A 17,030-nucleotide genomic window follows, 5' to 3' on the forward strand; every position below is an offset into this window, starting at 1 on the left:
CATGCATGAGGAAGTACAGCCCCACCCTGGGCCCCTGGAGAAAGTTGGGAACTGGCTTGGAGCTGAGAAGCCCATTGTGTCCCCAGGCTCACCTGGCCACGGGCTTGGTGGCTGGTTCTCCTGGTGCCCCTGACAGACATGTGGGAATTGCACAGGGAAGGGATGGCACTGTGGTAGGGATTTGGGGTCAGCCTCTACAGCCCGCTACCTGGGGGCCCTGGGCCCAGGAAGATAGGTTATGAGCCCTGCAGACTCTGGTGTCACCCTGGCTCTTGTGGGGAGGGTGGCAGCATGGGTTGGGGACATGGGCCACCTGGCCAGGCTGTGTGGGGCGACATCCACAAGGGATTCAGAGAGGAAAAGCCAAACACCAAGCCTTCCTCCTCCTCGTGGAGGTGTGGGATTGTTCTCCAGCACGGGATATGTCCCACTCCCTGAATTGCAGCTCGCACAGGGACAAAGAGAGGAGCCTGGGACCCCTGACCGGTGGCCACCAGCTTGCTCTATGGGGAGGTTAGCAGCTGCGAGCCCTGGCTCTGGACCAGTCCTGCATATTGGGTGTGCTGTGTTGACACTCACCCTTTCCTAGTGCTCCACCCATGCAGCCCTGTGCTGTGGGAAGCTGAGGCACAAGCCCCTGAGGGCTCTGGGTGCATGGAGGAGCATCTGCCCTCTAACCCTTCCGGTGAAGTCCAGGTCTTCCCACAGACAGATAAGAGCCTCGGGGCAGCCCCTGACCAGGGTGACTTCCCTTGTCTGCTGCTCTGGTGTCATGAGGACGGTCTGTACCACCCCTGGCCCTGGCAGACCCTCGTACACCTGCTGTGTCATTGCTGCCCTGTCCACTCGCCCTCCTCCTCCCTGAGGCTCAGAAAGATGCGGTTCTGTGCCCAGAGTCACGCAGAGCCAGTGGCAGAGCTACTTCGTCACCCAGGAGATCTCTGCTGTCAAATCACAGCTTTCCTCCCGTTCTTTCAAGTTTCTCTTCTGATTACAACATGCTGGATATGGGTTGCAGGACTTGATCCTCCCCAGCCCTCTGCCTGGAGCCTCCGACTGCCTCCTGCTACATGGCTTGCCCACAGCCTGTGGGCTGGGCCCAGTCATTTGGCACAGCTATGGTCTCCCCAAACATCTGTTTCTTGCTGCTGGCTGATATGCAGCAAAGCCCCCGGCAATATCCAGGCATGTCACCCACAATCTGGGTTGCAGGGCTGCAGGTCTGCTGGGCTTTTCTGTGTGTCCAGCTTTCTTCCCATGCTCTCCTATTGAGCAGCCCTTGTTCCTGAGCCACTGGGCCCTGCAGGTGCAGGGGGCTTTGGACACAGACTTAATGTGTTTGGCCATTATTTATTCCATGTGGCTTTGGCACATTAATGGCCAAAGGCCATTAAACCTCAGTTTCCTGTGCTGGCGCCTGCTGTGAGCAGTGACTCTGTGTTTGTGTGGCTGGTATGGGGCACTCTTCAAGCCTGTGACACAGTGGGAAGCCAGGCACTTGCCAAGGCCCACAGGGACCCTGGAGAAGGAAGGGGCGGAGGCCCATGTTTACCACGCGCCCAGCACCAGGACAGAAGTAGGCTTATAGGACAAGGCACAGATGGTGCTGTGTTAGATTCAGAGCTCTGAGGGGGGCTGGGACAGAGCCAAGCACATGTACTCAGTGTTTTGTTTTGTTTTTTAATATAGGAAACTTAAAAATATGCTCAGAAGTAGGGCTAGGGGTGTGGCTCAAATGGTAAAGGGCCAGCTGTGAACAAGCAAACCAAGCACGTGTGAGGGCCTGAGTTCAAGCCTGGATACTGCACCCCCAAGTAAAAATATAAATACATATGCGCAGAAGTAGAGAGAATGGCAGAGCAAACCAGCAGCTCCCTCAGCATTCAGCTCGGCCACTCCTGCTTGCCGGGACCCTGTCATGGCTCATCAGCCATGACAGTGCGGACACAGTGCTGGACATCTTAGCTTCTACTTTACCTACCTTGCCTCGTACTTTGTAACTATTTCCATGTGTGTGTCTGCTCCGGGAAACCTCCTTAAGGACCTTACACAGAGTCCTCCTGCCTACAAACCAGTTACCAACTTAGCTTTTCTTCCTAGCATACAGGCTAAGACTTTAGTTTCTCCTAACATTTTATATCTTTTTTTTTTTGGTGGGGGGGTGAGGGGGAGGATAAAATCCAGGACATTACACTTACTAGGCAAGCGCTTTGCCACTGAGCTACCATCCCAACCCCCTATTTTCATTTACCTGTTTTTTTCTTCTTTTGTTATAGTCTTGCTCTGAAGCCCAGACTGGCCTCAAATTCACTGTCCTCCTGCCACAGCCTCTGGCCTGCTGGGATTACAGGAGTGTGTCACCACACTGTGCTTGGTTTTTAATTTTTCATATTTTGGGCTCTGGGGATGGGCCCAGGTCCTGGCATTTGCAGAGCATTACAGCTCCTGAAGGCACCCCTTTCCCCACCCTTACAGCCCTACATTTTGTTTTGTTTTGTTTTTGTTGGTCATGGCACTTGAACTTGGGGCTTGGGTATTGCTGTCCCTGAGCTCTTTTGCTCAAGGCTAGTGCTCTGCAACTTTGAGTTACAGCTCCACTTCCAGTTTTCTGGTTAATTGGAGAACTTAACCTGCCCAGGCTGGCTTTGGACTGTATCCTCAGATCTCAGCCTCCTGAGTAGTTAGGATTCACAGGTGTGGGCCACCAGTTCCCAGCTTGTTTTCATATAGGTAGGGGTGTGTGTGTGTGTGTGTGTGTGTGTGTGTGTGTGTGTGTGTGTGTGTGTGTGTGTGTGTGTGTGTGTGTGTGTGTGTGTGTGTGTGTGTGTGTGTGTGTGTGTGTGTGTGTGTGTGTGTTTGCTTTGCCAATCCTGGGGCTTGAACTCAGGGCCTGGGCACTATCCCTGAGCTACGTTTGCTCAAGGCTATAGCACTCTACCACTTGAGCCACAGCGTCACTCCTGGCTTTTTCTGTGTATGTGGTACCGAGGAATCAAACCCAGGGCTTCATGCATGCAAGGCAAGCACTCTACCACTGAGCCACGTTCCCAGCCCTTTGTATTGTTTTAGTAATTACTTTTAATTAGGACCATTTGGTGCTCTTGGTTGCTGTGTTTCTCACGCCATGTCCTCTTTTCCTCCTTCCCACACCCCCTCCTCCGTGGGGCCTCTTTAGGAGGAGCAGTGTCACTTGTCCTGTCTGGATGATGCTGATGATAACTTCAGCCACCATCACATTAGGGCTGTGAGAGCCCCAGGCCTGTCACAGGACATCCTTGCGTCTCTGTGTGGGTGGGGCAGCGGTGGCCAGGAGACCATCTGGATTAAAGACATCCCACTCCCCTTTTGCACCAGTTTGCACTCCTGGGGCCCAGGAGGGATCCTCAGCAGCAAGGACTTGCCAGGTGGCCTACCCCCAGACTCTGAGCTCTGCCCTAAGGGCCTGGCCACAGGCTGTACTGGAACACTGTCACCAGTCTGGCCAGTTCCCCAGCGTCTGAGGGATGCTGGCATATGCCCAGGCCAGGGGCTGGTCCCCAGGAAGCACCTCTGATTATCAGTGAGTCAGGAAGTTGCTTCCCTCAGTCACCCCAGTTGTGGGTGGTGCTGGGTGTCAGGGCCTGGCCTCCACCCTCCCTGCTGGCTCCCGTGCTGCCATACCCCAGTATTCCACGAGGAATGTGGCTGACTCGGGGTGTGGTGGCACAGGCCCATCGTACCAGCTACCCTGGAGGAGACCCTGCCTGAGAAACTAAGCAAAAGGCTGGATGCTCGGTGCTGTGGAGAGCTGCCTGGCAAGCCAGAGGCCTGAGTACAAGTCCAGTACTTCCAAAGACAAAAAGAATGTCACCAGGTCTCCTCACTGTCCTTGCCCTCCCCATGGGCTTGTGTGCCCCCAGGGGGGCCTGAAAGGGTTCAGGATCCCGAGACACTGCACTAGGGCCTGCCCCACCCATGTCCTCCTCTTGGTGTGTGGCATGGGAATACCAGGACACCTATGTGTGGGACCCTACGGGCCCACTGTGATGCTGCCCAGGGCAGGCCCAAAGTTTTTACCTGACCTAGCCCTGGGAAACATCCACCCGCCTTCCTGTCCCTCCTTGGTCATGGCCGTGGCCAGAAGATGTTTGGGGATGAGAGGGTAAGGGTCCTTCACCAGATAGAGGTGCAGCCCAAGGCCAAGTTAGCCACGGCCAAGGTGCTTACAGTCTAGTGTGGTGCCCATAATCCCCTTTAATTCTATTTCCTGTAGTTGTTAACTACACTAGTTCACCACTAATGATCCTTAATCCCTTAATAAGTCAGTGTTTCCTTTTGTTCCTTTCTGTTTGAGTCAGGATGTCAGATGTGGTCTTAGAGCCCTTTTCATCCGCAGGTTTCCCTCCTTCCCCTCCCTTCCCTTCCTCTCCCTCCCCTCCCCTCCTCACCTTCCTTCCCCTTTATGGTTAGTTTGTTGGAGGAAACCAGGTCTCCTACCCTGCAGTTTGGGGCCACCTGGATGATGCTCCCTCTGTTGCCCGGGGACCCCCAGTGCCCTCCTGAGCTGCATTTTCCTGTGTGCTGGGAGCTGTGTCTGGAGCGTGCACAGGGTGGTGGTATCTGTGGTGCTGGCAAGTGACCAGTCAGAGTCAGCAGTCCCCCAACGGACAGCTTCCCCCTGCTCCAGGCTTCTCTGGCTCACATCCACCTGCCCCGCCCTCCTTCCTGGCCTGCCAGGTCACAGAGCCCCATGCCAAGCCCTTTGCCCCTCTCAGTGCCAGGTCCCCCTTCTCCACCCTCCTCTTCCAGCCCTGGCCACGAGGGGGCCTTGGGGCTCCTGACAGAACACTGCCCTCACCTCCTCCTGCTGTGCTCCTTTACAGCCTGACCAACCCCAGCCCCAGGGACACTGCCTCCAGGGACTCCTCCTAGCCCTGCAGGGTTGGGGCTTCCTTCCTCCTCTCCTTGCCTCCCACTGAACTTGTGTCTACAAGCCTACCAATCCTGAATTCCTCCACAGTGTTTTTCTCTCTGGGCTTATAGCCTCTGAACAGACTGGGATGTAGTTTGCACACTTATTCACCCTTTCTAGTGAGCACATCCAGTGGGTGTGCACACTCACACTGAGCTGCAGTCATCAGTTTTAACTCCCAGTGCATAGGCCATCACCCCAGAGGGAAAGCTGGTCCCCAGCCTCAGTCACTTCCTGTGCCCCCCTCCCAGCATCCATCTGTGCTGGACCATCCGTGTGAAGACTCCTGCTGTGTCTGGCCCCTTCCCTTCCCTATGCTCTGCACAGGTTCTGCACACATGCACACACGTACATGCATGTGTGTGTGTGTGCGCGCGCACGTGCGTGTAGTGGTGGTTTGGATTTTCACTCCTCTCCTCCCTGGGGGCTCTTTACTTGTCCCACAAGTGCCTGGTCCTGCTCTGTGCGAATGACTAGAGTGGGTGTGTGGCCTGCGTGTAGCGCCAGCACGGAAACCTGCCACAAGCTCTCGCCACCTGAGTGTGGGCTGGGCCCACACCACCTCTGAGGGGTCAGGTGTTTGTGAGCCTCGACTTCCCCTTGGCCCGTGCCAGGAGGGCTGACAAGGAGGCGGGCAGGCTCCACACATTGTGGCAGGGGGACTGGTGAGCATCTGGGCATTGTGACAAATGACATCTTCTAGGGGCACCTGCTTTTGCCCTTCTGCTGCAGGTAGTAAGTTCATTTATTCTGAGTGACAGAACAGCCGAGGATCTGGGGACAGGTGGAGGCAGGGGCAGGAACGCCACGGCCCAGCCTCCACCCACCCCCAACGCGGATTTCCTTGTTGTCTTTGCTCAAGGAGGAGCCCAGGAAGGTTTGCTTCACCTACGACCTGTTCCTGAACCTGGAGGGCAACCCACCTGTGAACCACCTGCGCTGTGAGAAGCTCACCTTCAACAACCCCACCACTGAGTTCCGGTACAAGCTCCTGATGGCTGGCGGGGTGAGTGTGGCGCCGGCTGGCCGGGAGCCAGGCCCTGTGTACCCTGCCGCTCCTGCACATGGCAGGGAGGATGGGCCCTGTGTTCTGTCCACATGGCCAGGCCTGGGCAGCCCTTCACTGTCATGGCAGGGCTCCCCCGAGCTGCCTGATACTCCTGTCCTGCCTGGTCGCTGCCAGTGTGCTGGCTGAGGTCATTGGGCACGTTGTGGTGCCCACTGTGCCAGGAAAGTTGGGCGTGGGTCACGTGTGAAGTGTATAGTCTGGGGGCGCTGAGGTGGAGGGCGTGTGACTATGGGGGGCAGGCCTAGGGGTGTCTAGGACACTCCGGGCACAGCCCCTTCTCTTCATTGTGCACAGTGATCTTTGAGCAGTCTTGTAGCAGTTTCTGTATAAAGTGATGTTCAGAGCAGAGAGTTGAGGGTATGGAGCCTCGTCCTGCGTGCATGTGCCCGTCCTGCGTGCTCACGCTTGCAGTGGGGATTACTGTGCGGTGGCTCTGTGTTGCCCTGGAGCAGGATGGGGGGCCTCCCAGAGGCCTCCCCTCTTCCTGCTCTACGCCTTCTTTTTGTGGCCCTGTGTTATCCTCTCTGTCTCTGCAGGTGTTTGTGGGTGCTCCCAAGGGCTCCATAGTCAACAGTTCTTTGGGATGCAGGAGGTGTCTCCAGGTCTTCCCAGGTCTTCTGGCTCTCGTGGGTGGCATCTTCTGTGCCCTAGAGATGAGGCTGTGAGAGCATCACCTAATCCATGACCTGGGAGTGAGTGGGAGGAAGGAAAGGAGGGGCCAGGCTGGCCAGGAATGCCCCCCCCCTCCAGAAAGCCCACTGGATAGCTTTAGCAGCCTCCTGGTTGTGGCTCTCCCAGGTGACTCCTAGGTCCAGGTAACTGTGTCCCTGTGCTGGCATCCTGGGGGACAGCCTCTGCACCCGCCTCACCTGTGTTTTGCTACAGCTGGGAGAACTGGAGGCGGGCACTGAGCTCTGGGCCCCTCAGAGTTGCCATCTCTTGGTTTGCTGAGGTCTCTAGAGTTCTGGAACACACCATCCTCAGGAGCCGCCAGAGTGGGATTCCCTGCTGCCCTCACCCACAGCTATTTGCTGTCCTCTGCTGGGGGCGGGGCGCCCCTTTCTACCAGACATAGGCAGGCTGCCCCTGCTACACCCTCTCCCTGTGTTGGGCATCTCTCCCAGGAAGAGGATGCCCTCCCTGGAAGGCTCAGGCTGGCTAATGAGTTTGAAGGGGGAAGGTGAGTCAAAGCAGGAACTGCAGCAACAGGCCCGCGTGCCCCAGCTCCAGCCCCAGCCTCTGGGAGCCAGCCCGGCCTTGGGCTGGGCTTGCATCCCTCTCCATAAAGCCGAGTGTGCGTGGCGTCATCAGCCCTGAGGCACAGAGGCTCTCAGGAACCGTCTTCAGGAACTGGCACTAGCAAGGCAGGGGCTTGGGCAGTGCCATGCCTCAGTGTTGTGTGGTCAAACAGGCCCCAGTGAGCAGGTCACAGCTCGGACAGCCCCGTGTCCCATGACTCGTGACGTCAGTGCTCTCAGATGAAAGCTTTGGCTTGGTGGGGAATCCCAGGTGCTCGAGGTGATTTGTGGCCTGCTTCTGCTGAGTTCAGTCCTCTTCTGGGGAGCTGCGGTGCCTGTGCTCTGTCTCACACCGCCTGAAGCCCTCTGTGCGCTGCAAGCTGGTGAACCGCAGTGTCGTGGAGAGCTGGCCCTGGCCTTGTCCCCGCACAGCAGGTGTTTCCTAGAAGGCCCTGGCCCTTGCCATCTGCAGCCTTCTTTCTCTTCTCCCACCATGGCTGTCCCTCCCCAGCAGAGCTCCTCCCGCTTCGTCCTGGCCTCTGTTCTGGCCTCAGCCTTGCTGCGAGTGCTCCACTCCAGTTGGCTTCAGCTGTCCGCAAGTGGCACGTGGAACCCGCCGGCGTGGCCCTCTGTGCCCTCTCAGCCGCTCCGTCTGCTGCATGGCCACCTGCCACCCTGGCTGGCTGGCTTCTGCCTTCCCCAGCTGTGCCTCTGGCGCGCTCAGCCTGGGTGCTCAGTGCAGGCCTTGGCACAGCTGCCTTCTTGTGCCGCTCTGCACGCTCTGCGGGTCTTCCTGGCCGCCTTCCCATCTGCTGGCCAGCAGCCATCCTGGGCCCAGCCATCCTGGGACCCTGGGTTTCTTCACTCTCGACCACTGAACTGGCTTTGGTCCAGCACTTGGCACTCAGTCCGTGGAGAAATACCTGCAATTTCTTTGGGGAATGGGGCTCTAGCTCTCTTTCTTTCCCTTCCCCCAGGAAGCCAGTTCCATGGCCTTTCTTGGCAGCCTCCCCCCCTCCCCTTGCTCATTGATAACGTCTGTCTCTTCTTTATCACTAGGTGATGGTAATGCCCGAAGGAGCAGAAACGGTGTCCAGGCCCAGCCCCGACTACCCCATGTTACCCACAATTCCACTCTCTGCCTTCTCTGACCCCAAGAAGACCAAACCGTCCCACGGCTCCAAGGTTAGTGAGCTGGAAGGCCAGTCACGAGGGGGCGCTGGGCCCAGCTGCCGCATCCCGGGCCAGTACCCGCCTCTGTCGACTAGGTCTTGTACAGCTGGCCCTCGCCCTCCCGCATCTGCTCCCTGAGCACACTGCTCGTCTCGCTGCCACTGTCGCTTCCTTAGCATCGCAGGATAGGGCACAGCACCCTGGGCTCTTCACCCCCTTCCTCTTGAGGCCAGGGGCCCTCCAGGACCTCCCTCTCGTCCCTACTGCTGAGCCCACTCGGTCTCGGGACTGCTCATGGTGGGCCATTGCTGCCCATTGCATTCTCATCACCCACGTGGCCCACTGTCTGGGGCTCCAGAGCCAGAACCAGGCTGCTCCTGCCTCCGCTGTTCCTCGTGGTCAGGGCAGGGTGCAGGGCAGAGCTGCACGGCTGAGGAAGACCTGCTTTAGCATCTTTATGGCCCTCCTGAGGCCTCTTGCTGACAGTTGGTGGCGTCGCAGCATCCTGCCCACGGCAGGCCTTGCACGGGGGTTCACCCACATCTCTGCACTCTTCTTCTCTGGCCTGTGGGGTACTGTGGGTCTGAATACCCCACAAAGGACAGGTACAGCGGTCAGGCCAGCTCCCGGTCTTGCCCAGGAGCAATGTTGGTGGTGCAGCCCCATCACCAGGTCAGTCCTTCTGGCTCTTTCCATATGGAGGAAGTCTCCCCGTGCCAGGCCTGGTGATTAGAGGAAAGGCCAGGCCTCATTAGGGCTCTTAGGGGACTTCCTCCCAGCCGCGACTGCTCTTCGCGAAAGAAGTGTTTCTACTTTTTGTTTGTTTTTGTTGTTCTTGTTCTTGGGGCTTGAACTAAGGGCCTAGGTACTGTCCCTGAGCTCTTTTGCTCAAGGCTAGTGCTCTACCACTTTGAGCCACAGCTCCACTTGCGGTTTTCTGGTGGTTCATTGGAAATGAGTTTCACAGACTTTCCTGCCTGGGCTGGCTTTGAATGTGATCCTCAAATCTCAGCGTCCTGAGTAGCTAGGATGACAGGTGTGAACCACCAGCACCCTACTGTGTTTGTGTTTCTTATGTGTGAGTGCCAGGAAGGTCCCCTCAAGCCTCTTGGGTACCTGGGACACCTGGCAGCTGGAAGGCTGTGTCTTCAGGTTGTTTCTCTTGCTGTACCTCAGATCTGCAGTTCCAGGAGAAGTCTGCTCAGGAGGGTTGCAGGTCCCTTGGACCTGCCTTCTGCCTCTCAGTGAGGTCCCAGCAGCATGGAGTCATGTCCAGATGCCTCTCTGTAGACAGCCTTGCCACAGAGTCAGGCCTGTGCACGGTCAGTGTCACCATGCCGTCTGTGGGCCTGAGCCCAGGCACCGCGTCACAGCCTCTTGCTTGAGTGCTGGCTGTTTGCTGGCCAGGCCCTGGGAGCCAAGTGACCAGCCACATACAGGGGTAAAGGGATCCCCTGAGGCCTCAGCATGAGAACCCACAGGCCGGGTACCGTAGGTCTACAGCTACCGTGACTGTAGATGCCGTAGCATCTACAATATGATGGGGTGCCTGCTTGCCGGGTACAGGGGAGGGCTACGCTGGAACTACCTGTCGGCCTGTGCTGACACAGCACTTCAGACACACCTGCTTGCCCCAGCTGCAGGGGCTCCGTGTCACCAGTCAGGTGTCAGGCAGGAGAAAACCTCTGTTCTTAACTGCCTCATGCCATGGGCGACCTTGAGAACATGATGGTCTTTCCGGATCAGTGGATTGCAGAGAGCCCCCCCCCCTGCATTGGGCAGCAGGGTGACCCCCCAAAGGGCAGCATTTGGGAGACCCTAGGGACTCACTGTCTATCTGTGCAGCCTGGCAGGCCTGTCCACTGCTCAAAGGGCCAGAATGGCCTGTGGCTTCCTGACCCCCTCTCAGCTTGCTAGAAAGTGGATCCCCTCTGCGTGCCAGCACCAGGGGGACCCACTGCCCAGACACGACAGCCACTGGGCACAGGGCCTGCCCTTCTCTAGGGGCACTGGCCTGACCTTTGACACCAGTGTGGGTGGTGTGTTTGGGAGAAGACAGCAACTGGGCAGGCCTGAGAGCAGGTGGCCAGCGGTCCCTCTGGTGCTTGGTGCTTACCTGGTCAGCTTGTCCTCTGTGTATCTGCCTCCTTCCTCCATGGTGCTGTCCGCTGGCCCCTGGGAGCCCATGCCCAGGCACTAGGGGTGCTCCTGGGTCTGGCTGCTGTAATCTCACCCAAAGAACTCTTGTCTGGTGAGCTTGGGGCCTGTGAGCACCTGGCCAATTGGGTGCATTTTCCAAGTGAGGGCTGACGTCCAGCAGTTTGCAGCAGAACCACCCTTGGGTATGTGCAGTGACTGTGGGGTGTTGCTATGAGAGACGGATGCCAGTCTGAAAGGAGCCTGGTGGGGTACCAGACAGTGCCAAGGCAGACAGTATAGGTAGAGGAACACGGACTCTGGGCCATGCTGGCTGCACAGGCCTCAGAGTCCTTGACTGAGCTCCCTGGGCTCCAGAGCACCCCCTCCCCATATCCAGAGGACACGGGTGCTGACAGCTAGAGCCCCCTGCCTGGGAGACCGTCCCCAGATCAGGACAGGGCTGCTCGCCATCTGTACTCCTCTGTCCCCAGTGGGAGCATCAGGCCTGGCTGACCCTCACCCTTGGCCTCTGCATTTCCCAGGCAGACACACGTGTAAGAGCCGCCAGGGCCACATCAGCACCCCCAGCCAGGGAGCTGTTGGCTCTGTGTGATAGCTCGGACCACAGTAGCTGCTCGCTCGCTCACTCGCTCGCTTGATGGAGCACATCTGGATGAGACAAACAGCTCTTCTGGGCTGTGCCTGGAGGCAGGGCCAGGGCAAGGCTGTGCAGCTGGGATGGGGAGGCCTGCAGGTCAGCAGGGTCCAGAGAGGAAGTCAGGCAGAGCGCACTGAGGACTGGAGCCGGAGACAAGTGGAGGAGGGCACGGGGTGTGCCAGGCCCCCAGCTGAGGCAGCTGCGCGCATTGCTGGGGCACCCTCGCGGCCCTGGCTCCCACTCTGCTTGGCTCCCCTGGCTCCGTGTGGCTTGTGAGCGCCTCCAGGCAGTCACCTCAGTCCTGCCACAGCCCGGGACCTGCCGCCACTAGTTCAGAGGGACAGCTGCCTGCCTTGTCTGCTTTATGAAGATTGTCTTTAGCCGACTCAATCAGATGGATCACACTTTACGGGGCCGGGGGTGGCAGAGCCAGGCGGTCCTGAGCTGGTGGCCGCAAGCTGGTGGCTGACTGGCTCTTCACCCTCCCTGCCCTTGGCCCTGCAGGACGCCAACAAGGAAAGCGGCAAGGCCTCCAAGCCGCACAAGGTGGCCAAGGAGCACCGTGAGAGGCCCCGCAAGGACTCGGAGAGCAAGAGCTCCTCCAAGGAGCTCGATCGCGAGCAGGCCAAGAGCTCCAAGGACGCCGCCCGCAAGCTGGGTGAGGGCCGGCTGCCCAAGGAGGAGAAGGCTGCGCCGCCCAAGGCCGCATTCAAGGAGCCCAAGATGGCCCTGAAGGAGACCAAGCTGGAGAGCATGTCCCCCAAGGGGGCGCCCCAGCCCGCCGCCCTGCCCAAGGCCTCCAGCAAGCGGCCAGCCACCGCGGACTCACCGAAGCCCAGCGCCAAAAAGCAGAAGAAGAGCAGCTCAAAGGGCTCTCGGAGTGCCCCCAGCACCTCGCCTCGGGCTGCATCCTCCTCCTTCCCAGACAAGAAGCCAGCCAAGGACAAGAGCAGCCGGGGGGAGAAGGTGAAGGCAGAAAGTGAGCCGCGGGAGCCCAGGAAGGCTCTGGAGGCAGAGGAGTCCAACTCTGAGGATGAGGCCTCCTTCAAGTCAGAGGTGAGTGCACCCCCTGCCTGGGGCCCAGGAGGGGGGAGGCCGCAGGACGATGGAGAGAGGGCCTTTCCCTTCTTTTTTTTGTCGGTCGTGGGGCCTGAACTCTGGGCCTGGGCGCTGTCCCTCAGCTCTTCACTTCAAGGAGAGCACTCTACCACTTGAGCCATAGCGCCACTTCGGTCTTTTCCCTTCTTTTTTTTTCCAGTCATGGGGCTTGAACTCTGGGCTTGGGCGCTGTCCCTGCGCTCTTTAGCTCAAGGCGAATGAATGCTCTACCGCTTGAACCACAGTGCCACTTCCGGTTTTCTAGTGGTTTATTGGAAATAAGAGTCTCATGGACTTTCCTGCCCAGGCTGGCTTTGAACTGTGATCCTCAGATCTTAGCCTCCTCAGTAGCTAGGATTACAGGTGTGAGCCACCTGGCTTTGGTCTTTTCCCTTCTAAGTTGAGCTCTTGAAGCCTGGCCGGGTGAAATGCAGGAGGAGGGGCTGGAGCCCAAGGCCAGAGATTTGACCTAGTGTTCTCTGGTGCCCATTTGTCATGTTGTCCAATGCTGTATACCTTGCTGAGCCTCAGTTTCCCCTCTGTGTGGTAAAAAGAAGTTCTTCCTCCTTTGAGCGTGTAGGGTGCAAACTCAGAGCCTGGGCACTGTCCCTGAGCTCTTTCACTCTACCACTTGAGCCCCAGCTCTACTTGTGGCTTTTTGCTGATTAGTTGTAGATAAAATTTCACTTTCCTGCTTGGTGTCCTCAGATCTCAGCCTCCTGATTAGTATTACAGACATGAGCCACCAGCGCCTGGCTAAGTCCTTCCTGCAGCAGTGCGCTTTCCTTGGCCCGCACGTGGCCCCATGAAGCCACCTCTGCTAACTGGGTGTTCCCAAGCAGATGCACCCTGCTGTCACTCTCTGGGCACCTGCTGGTGGTGACAGGTGCACCCACCCCCCAGGGAGCTGGTGAGATAGCATCCTACCAACCCATGCCTGGTGTGGCCAGGCGTCTCTGAAGATGCCCACAAGACAGACAGAGATGACTGACCGACCCGTGACCCATTGTTGGGCCTCCTCTGAGGCCCCTGCGGGGACAGAGCTCCTCTGCCAGCTGCTTCTCACAGAGCCGTGGTGAATGTCAGGGCGAATGGCCCTTCGGCAGAGCCGCACCTGGAGGTTCCCCAGGCGGAACAAGGTGCTCTCTGTCCACAGTTCACCTTCCCTCTAACTGCGCCGCGGGGAGGCCCCCAGCCCACTGTGGGGTATGACCCCATTCCACAGGCCCCTGGGTCTGGCAGGGCCCGGGGGGCAGCTCCTCACACCCCATGCTGTCAGTATCGCTCCCGTGTCCCGGGCCTCCTCATGGCCCTGGAGGTTCTGTAGGCATCTCCTTGGCACAGCGTCTGCTGGCCGCAGCTCTGGACAGGTGTGACTGCCCAGGCACTGGCAGTTCCTAGGCACTGGCAATTCCCAGGGGTGTGGCTGGGACATGGCACACGGGCAGCTGTGCCCAGTTCCTATGCTGCCATCAGGGAACACCTGGGACGTAGAGGGGTGGATGTCCTGGTCCCGAGGCTGGTGGAGCCCCAGAAAGTGGGTGTGTGCTTGCTTCCTGGCTGATAAGCACCCTACGTATTTATTCCCCATGTACTGGGCAGCTTCTGGTGAAGAATGGGAGCTCTGAGCCTCCAGCAGCAGCCAGGCTGGGCTCAGGCCTCCCCAACGATGGCCTGCAGACGTCCCTGAAGGGCCCCAGCTGTGTGGCTGCTCTCTGGGCCCTCCAGCCTGGCCTGCACCAGTGTGGCTCAGCCCTGTGCACACCCCCCCCCCCCCCCCCGTCCTCCAGGAGCTGCTTTGGAGTCTCCTTGGCCTTAGGGTTTCTACGTCAGCTAGTCCTGTCCCCCCCGGCCACAGGATTGTGAGCATGCCTCTAGACCTTTCCAGCTGAAACCCATTCTAGATTCCTGTCTCCCCTGCCGCTAGCTCTGCACAGAAGTGCAGCATGACTGAGGGCTTGTCCTCATTCACCACACACAGCACACGCCGGGGGGGGGGGGGGAGCCTCATGGCTTTGAGCATTCCCTGCACCCTGGGGTGTCCTATGCCAGGCAAGAAGCAGGCCTTGCTGATCTTCACACTGCCTTGTCTTGTTGGGAGTGTGGCTAAGAATGGTACACTGGCTCAGAGAAGCCAGGTGGTTTCCTGGATATGTGGGGAAACTGAGGCTTAAAGGTGACAGCTGCCCTTATCTGGGTAGCTAGACCAGTTGGTGAGGAAGCTGAACCATCTTTATTCACACATGTTCTGACCTCCCCCTAAAAAAGATGGGGGGGGGCAGGGTGTGCAAAGTCTCCACAGCTAAGTGCCTCTGGCTCATGCCTGCCATCTTAGCTACTCAGGAGGCTGAGATCTGAAGATCACAGTTGGAAGCCAGCCCGGACAATTCATGAGTCTCTTAACTCCAGTTGACTACCACAAAGCAGAAAATGGTGCTGTGGGTCAAGTGGTAGAGCATTAGCCTTGAGCACACAAGATCAGGTCATGAGTTCAAGCCCCAACAAATAAAAGAGGCCCCTGGCCACGTAGTGTCACTGGACACCTCGCCTTAGACGGGGGTCTGCCTGGCCTTGCTTGAGGACAGGCTGGGCAGTCTGAGGAGTTCTTGCCAGAGCCTTAAGTTCCTCTGCTCTGCAGACTCAAACTGGACCTTTCAGGAGTCTGTGTGGACCCGCCTGCCCCTCTTCTGCCATCTACACCTACATCTATTACAATGGTGGCAGAAACCCAGATTTGGGGCAGGTGCCCCCCTGTGGTCAGCCCTGGCACTGCACAAGCCTAGGTGGGGATGAGCCCTTCCCCTTTGCAGCCCACACCTCCTCTCCCATCGTGGGCTTGTTTGGTCTTGTACTGCCCCCTGGTGGCCGAGTCAGAGCACAGGGCCCCAGAAAGAGGCCACACAGGTCAGCACAGTGCTGACCCACTCCTGGAAAGCCAGGTGGGATCTGAGGCTTTTGCTTTTGTCCTTGAGCCCCAGGCTGGTATGGGGGTCTGAATGAGAAACAACCTGTGGGCCAGCCTTCCTGCTGGGCTTGCTTCCCTGGCCAGCGCCAGGGCCAGCCCCTGCTTCTGCAGGGAGACTGGTCCCCGTGCCCGGGCTGGGCCGTCAGGAAGCTCAGAGCGCTGGAGGACAAACCTGCCACCTACTGGGGTCAGCGTCCTCACTGCCCGCGCACCCGTGTGCCCTGCTCCTCTCCTGGCCTGAAAGATGACCGTTCCTTCCTCTTCCTTTCTTGCCTGCCCTGCCACGGGGTGAAGTCTGCCCAGTCGAGCCCGTCCAACTCCAGCTCCAGCTCAGACTCCAGCTCTGACTCGGATTTCGAGCCATCTCAGAACCACAGCCAAGGTGTGTAAGGAGGGGCCAGACCGTCCTGCTGGGCTGGGGACAGCCCTGGAGGCTGCCCGGCCAGTGCGGCGGGACGCAGCTTGCCCTGAGTCCACGGGCTACTGTGTGGTCCAAGAGCCTGAGCACAGGTGGCTGCCGGCATGGGGCGGGGAGGGGGGGGGGAGGGAGGGCGGCCACGCTCAACGCCAGACAGACTTTCAGCCAAGGCACCAGTGTGGCAGCCCTGCTGGAGCCTGTGCTGCCAGCATGCCCCCACCCCCACCCCTGGGCCCGCACCTCCCTCAGGGCCGGGGTGTGAGCAGCCGCTGCTTGGCTCCTGTCGGAGGTGCCTGTGCTCTGTGGGCTGGGCCCAGAATGTTCTGTTCTGCTACCTGAGTGGCTGGGCACTTGGCTAGCGTAAAAGCCAGGCCACCGCACCTGCTTAGCTGCCCTGTCCTGCAGGCCACCCAGGGGGCTTTTTGGCCCTGTCCTGCAGGCCACCCAGGGGGCTTTTTGGAGACGGGGCATAGGTCCAGCCTGGCTGTGCCAGCCAGCCCTGGGTGGGAGCCTGGGGGCTGAGCAGCTTGCTGGACACGGGCTCAAGAGCAGCGGGAGCCCAGAGCAGCCCGCAGCCGCCCCTCCCCCACGGCAGGAATCTTCTAGGGGCCGCAGTGGCGAGCATGCGGAGGTCTGGCCGGGGGGAGGGGTCCTCAAAGCCCACTCTCAGCCTTGTGGGCTGGTGAGGGAGGGAAGCCACTGAAGCGGCGTCATGTGACCAAGGTAATTGAGGGCTTTGTGTCCCTTTGTTGCCTTGGCAACAGGAATATAAACCAAGATGCCGTCTGTAGGGGACTGGAACCGGGTGCCTCCGGAGAAAGGGGCGGACGGGAGGCTGGGAGCAGCAGACGAGGCTACCGAGGGGCCGGGCGGGCAGGGCGGGGGGACCTGAGGCCCCCACCAGGAGCCGCGAGCCCCCACTCTGGCTTCGGCACCTTCCCTGGCAAGCGCTGGGGTGGCCTGAGCTCTGGAGCCTCCGCTCAGCGATCCTTCGGCTTCCAAGATGGAGGGGCCCTGTGCACTCCCTGCGGGTCAGGGGCCCGCAGCCTGCCAGGAGGGCCAGGAAGGTAGGGAGGGAAAGAGAGCCAGAGGGGAAGGGGAGGCTGAGGGCGCGGGTGGGTTGGTGCGTTGGTGGGGTGTGGCAGTGTCAGGGCACCCCTGGGTGGTGGCCCTGGAGGCCTGAGCCCCCCTGTCTTCCCCAGGGCCCCTGCGCTCCATGGTGGAGGACCTGCAGTCTGAGGAGTCGGATGAGGACGACTCTTCATCTGGAGAGGAGGCCCCCGTCAAGGCCAACCCAGGCCGCGACTCCAGGTGACTGCAG

General features: G+C 59.2%; 1 protein-coding gene across 1 annotated transcript in view; it reads left to right on the forward strand.

The window, feature by feature from the left end:
- Positions 1 to 17,030, forward strand: part of Mllt1 (MLLT1 super elongation complex subunit) — a 52,602-nt gene that overhangs the window by 30,447 nt on the left and 5,125 nt on the right. The window contains exons 4-8 of the mRNA XM_042697199.1: positions 5,814 to 5,957; positions 8,318 to 8,443; positions 11,733 to 12,284; positions 15,586 to 15,673; positions 16,912 to 17,020. Of these exons, the coding sequence (XP_042553133.1) occupies positions 5,814 to 5,957; positions 8,318 to 8,443; positions 11,733 to 12,284; positions 15,586 to 15,673; positions 16,912 to 17,020 (1,019 nt within the window). The remainder of the gene's footprint in view (positions 1 to 5,813; positions 5,958 to 8,317; positions 8,444 to 11,732; positions 12,285 to 15,585; positions 15,674 to 16,911; positions 17,021 to 17,030) is intronic.

This window comes from Dipodomys spectabilis, unplaced genomic scaffold, assembly GCF_019054845.1.
Source record: "Dipodomys spectabilis isolate Male_0828 unplaced genomic scaffold, ASM1905484v1 ptg000215l, whole genome shotgun sequence".
NCBI lineage: Eukaryota > Metazoa > Chordata > Mammalia > Rodentia > Heteromyidae > Dipodomys > Dipodomys spectabilis.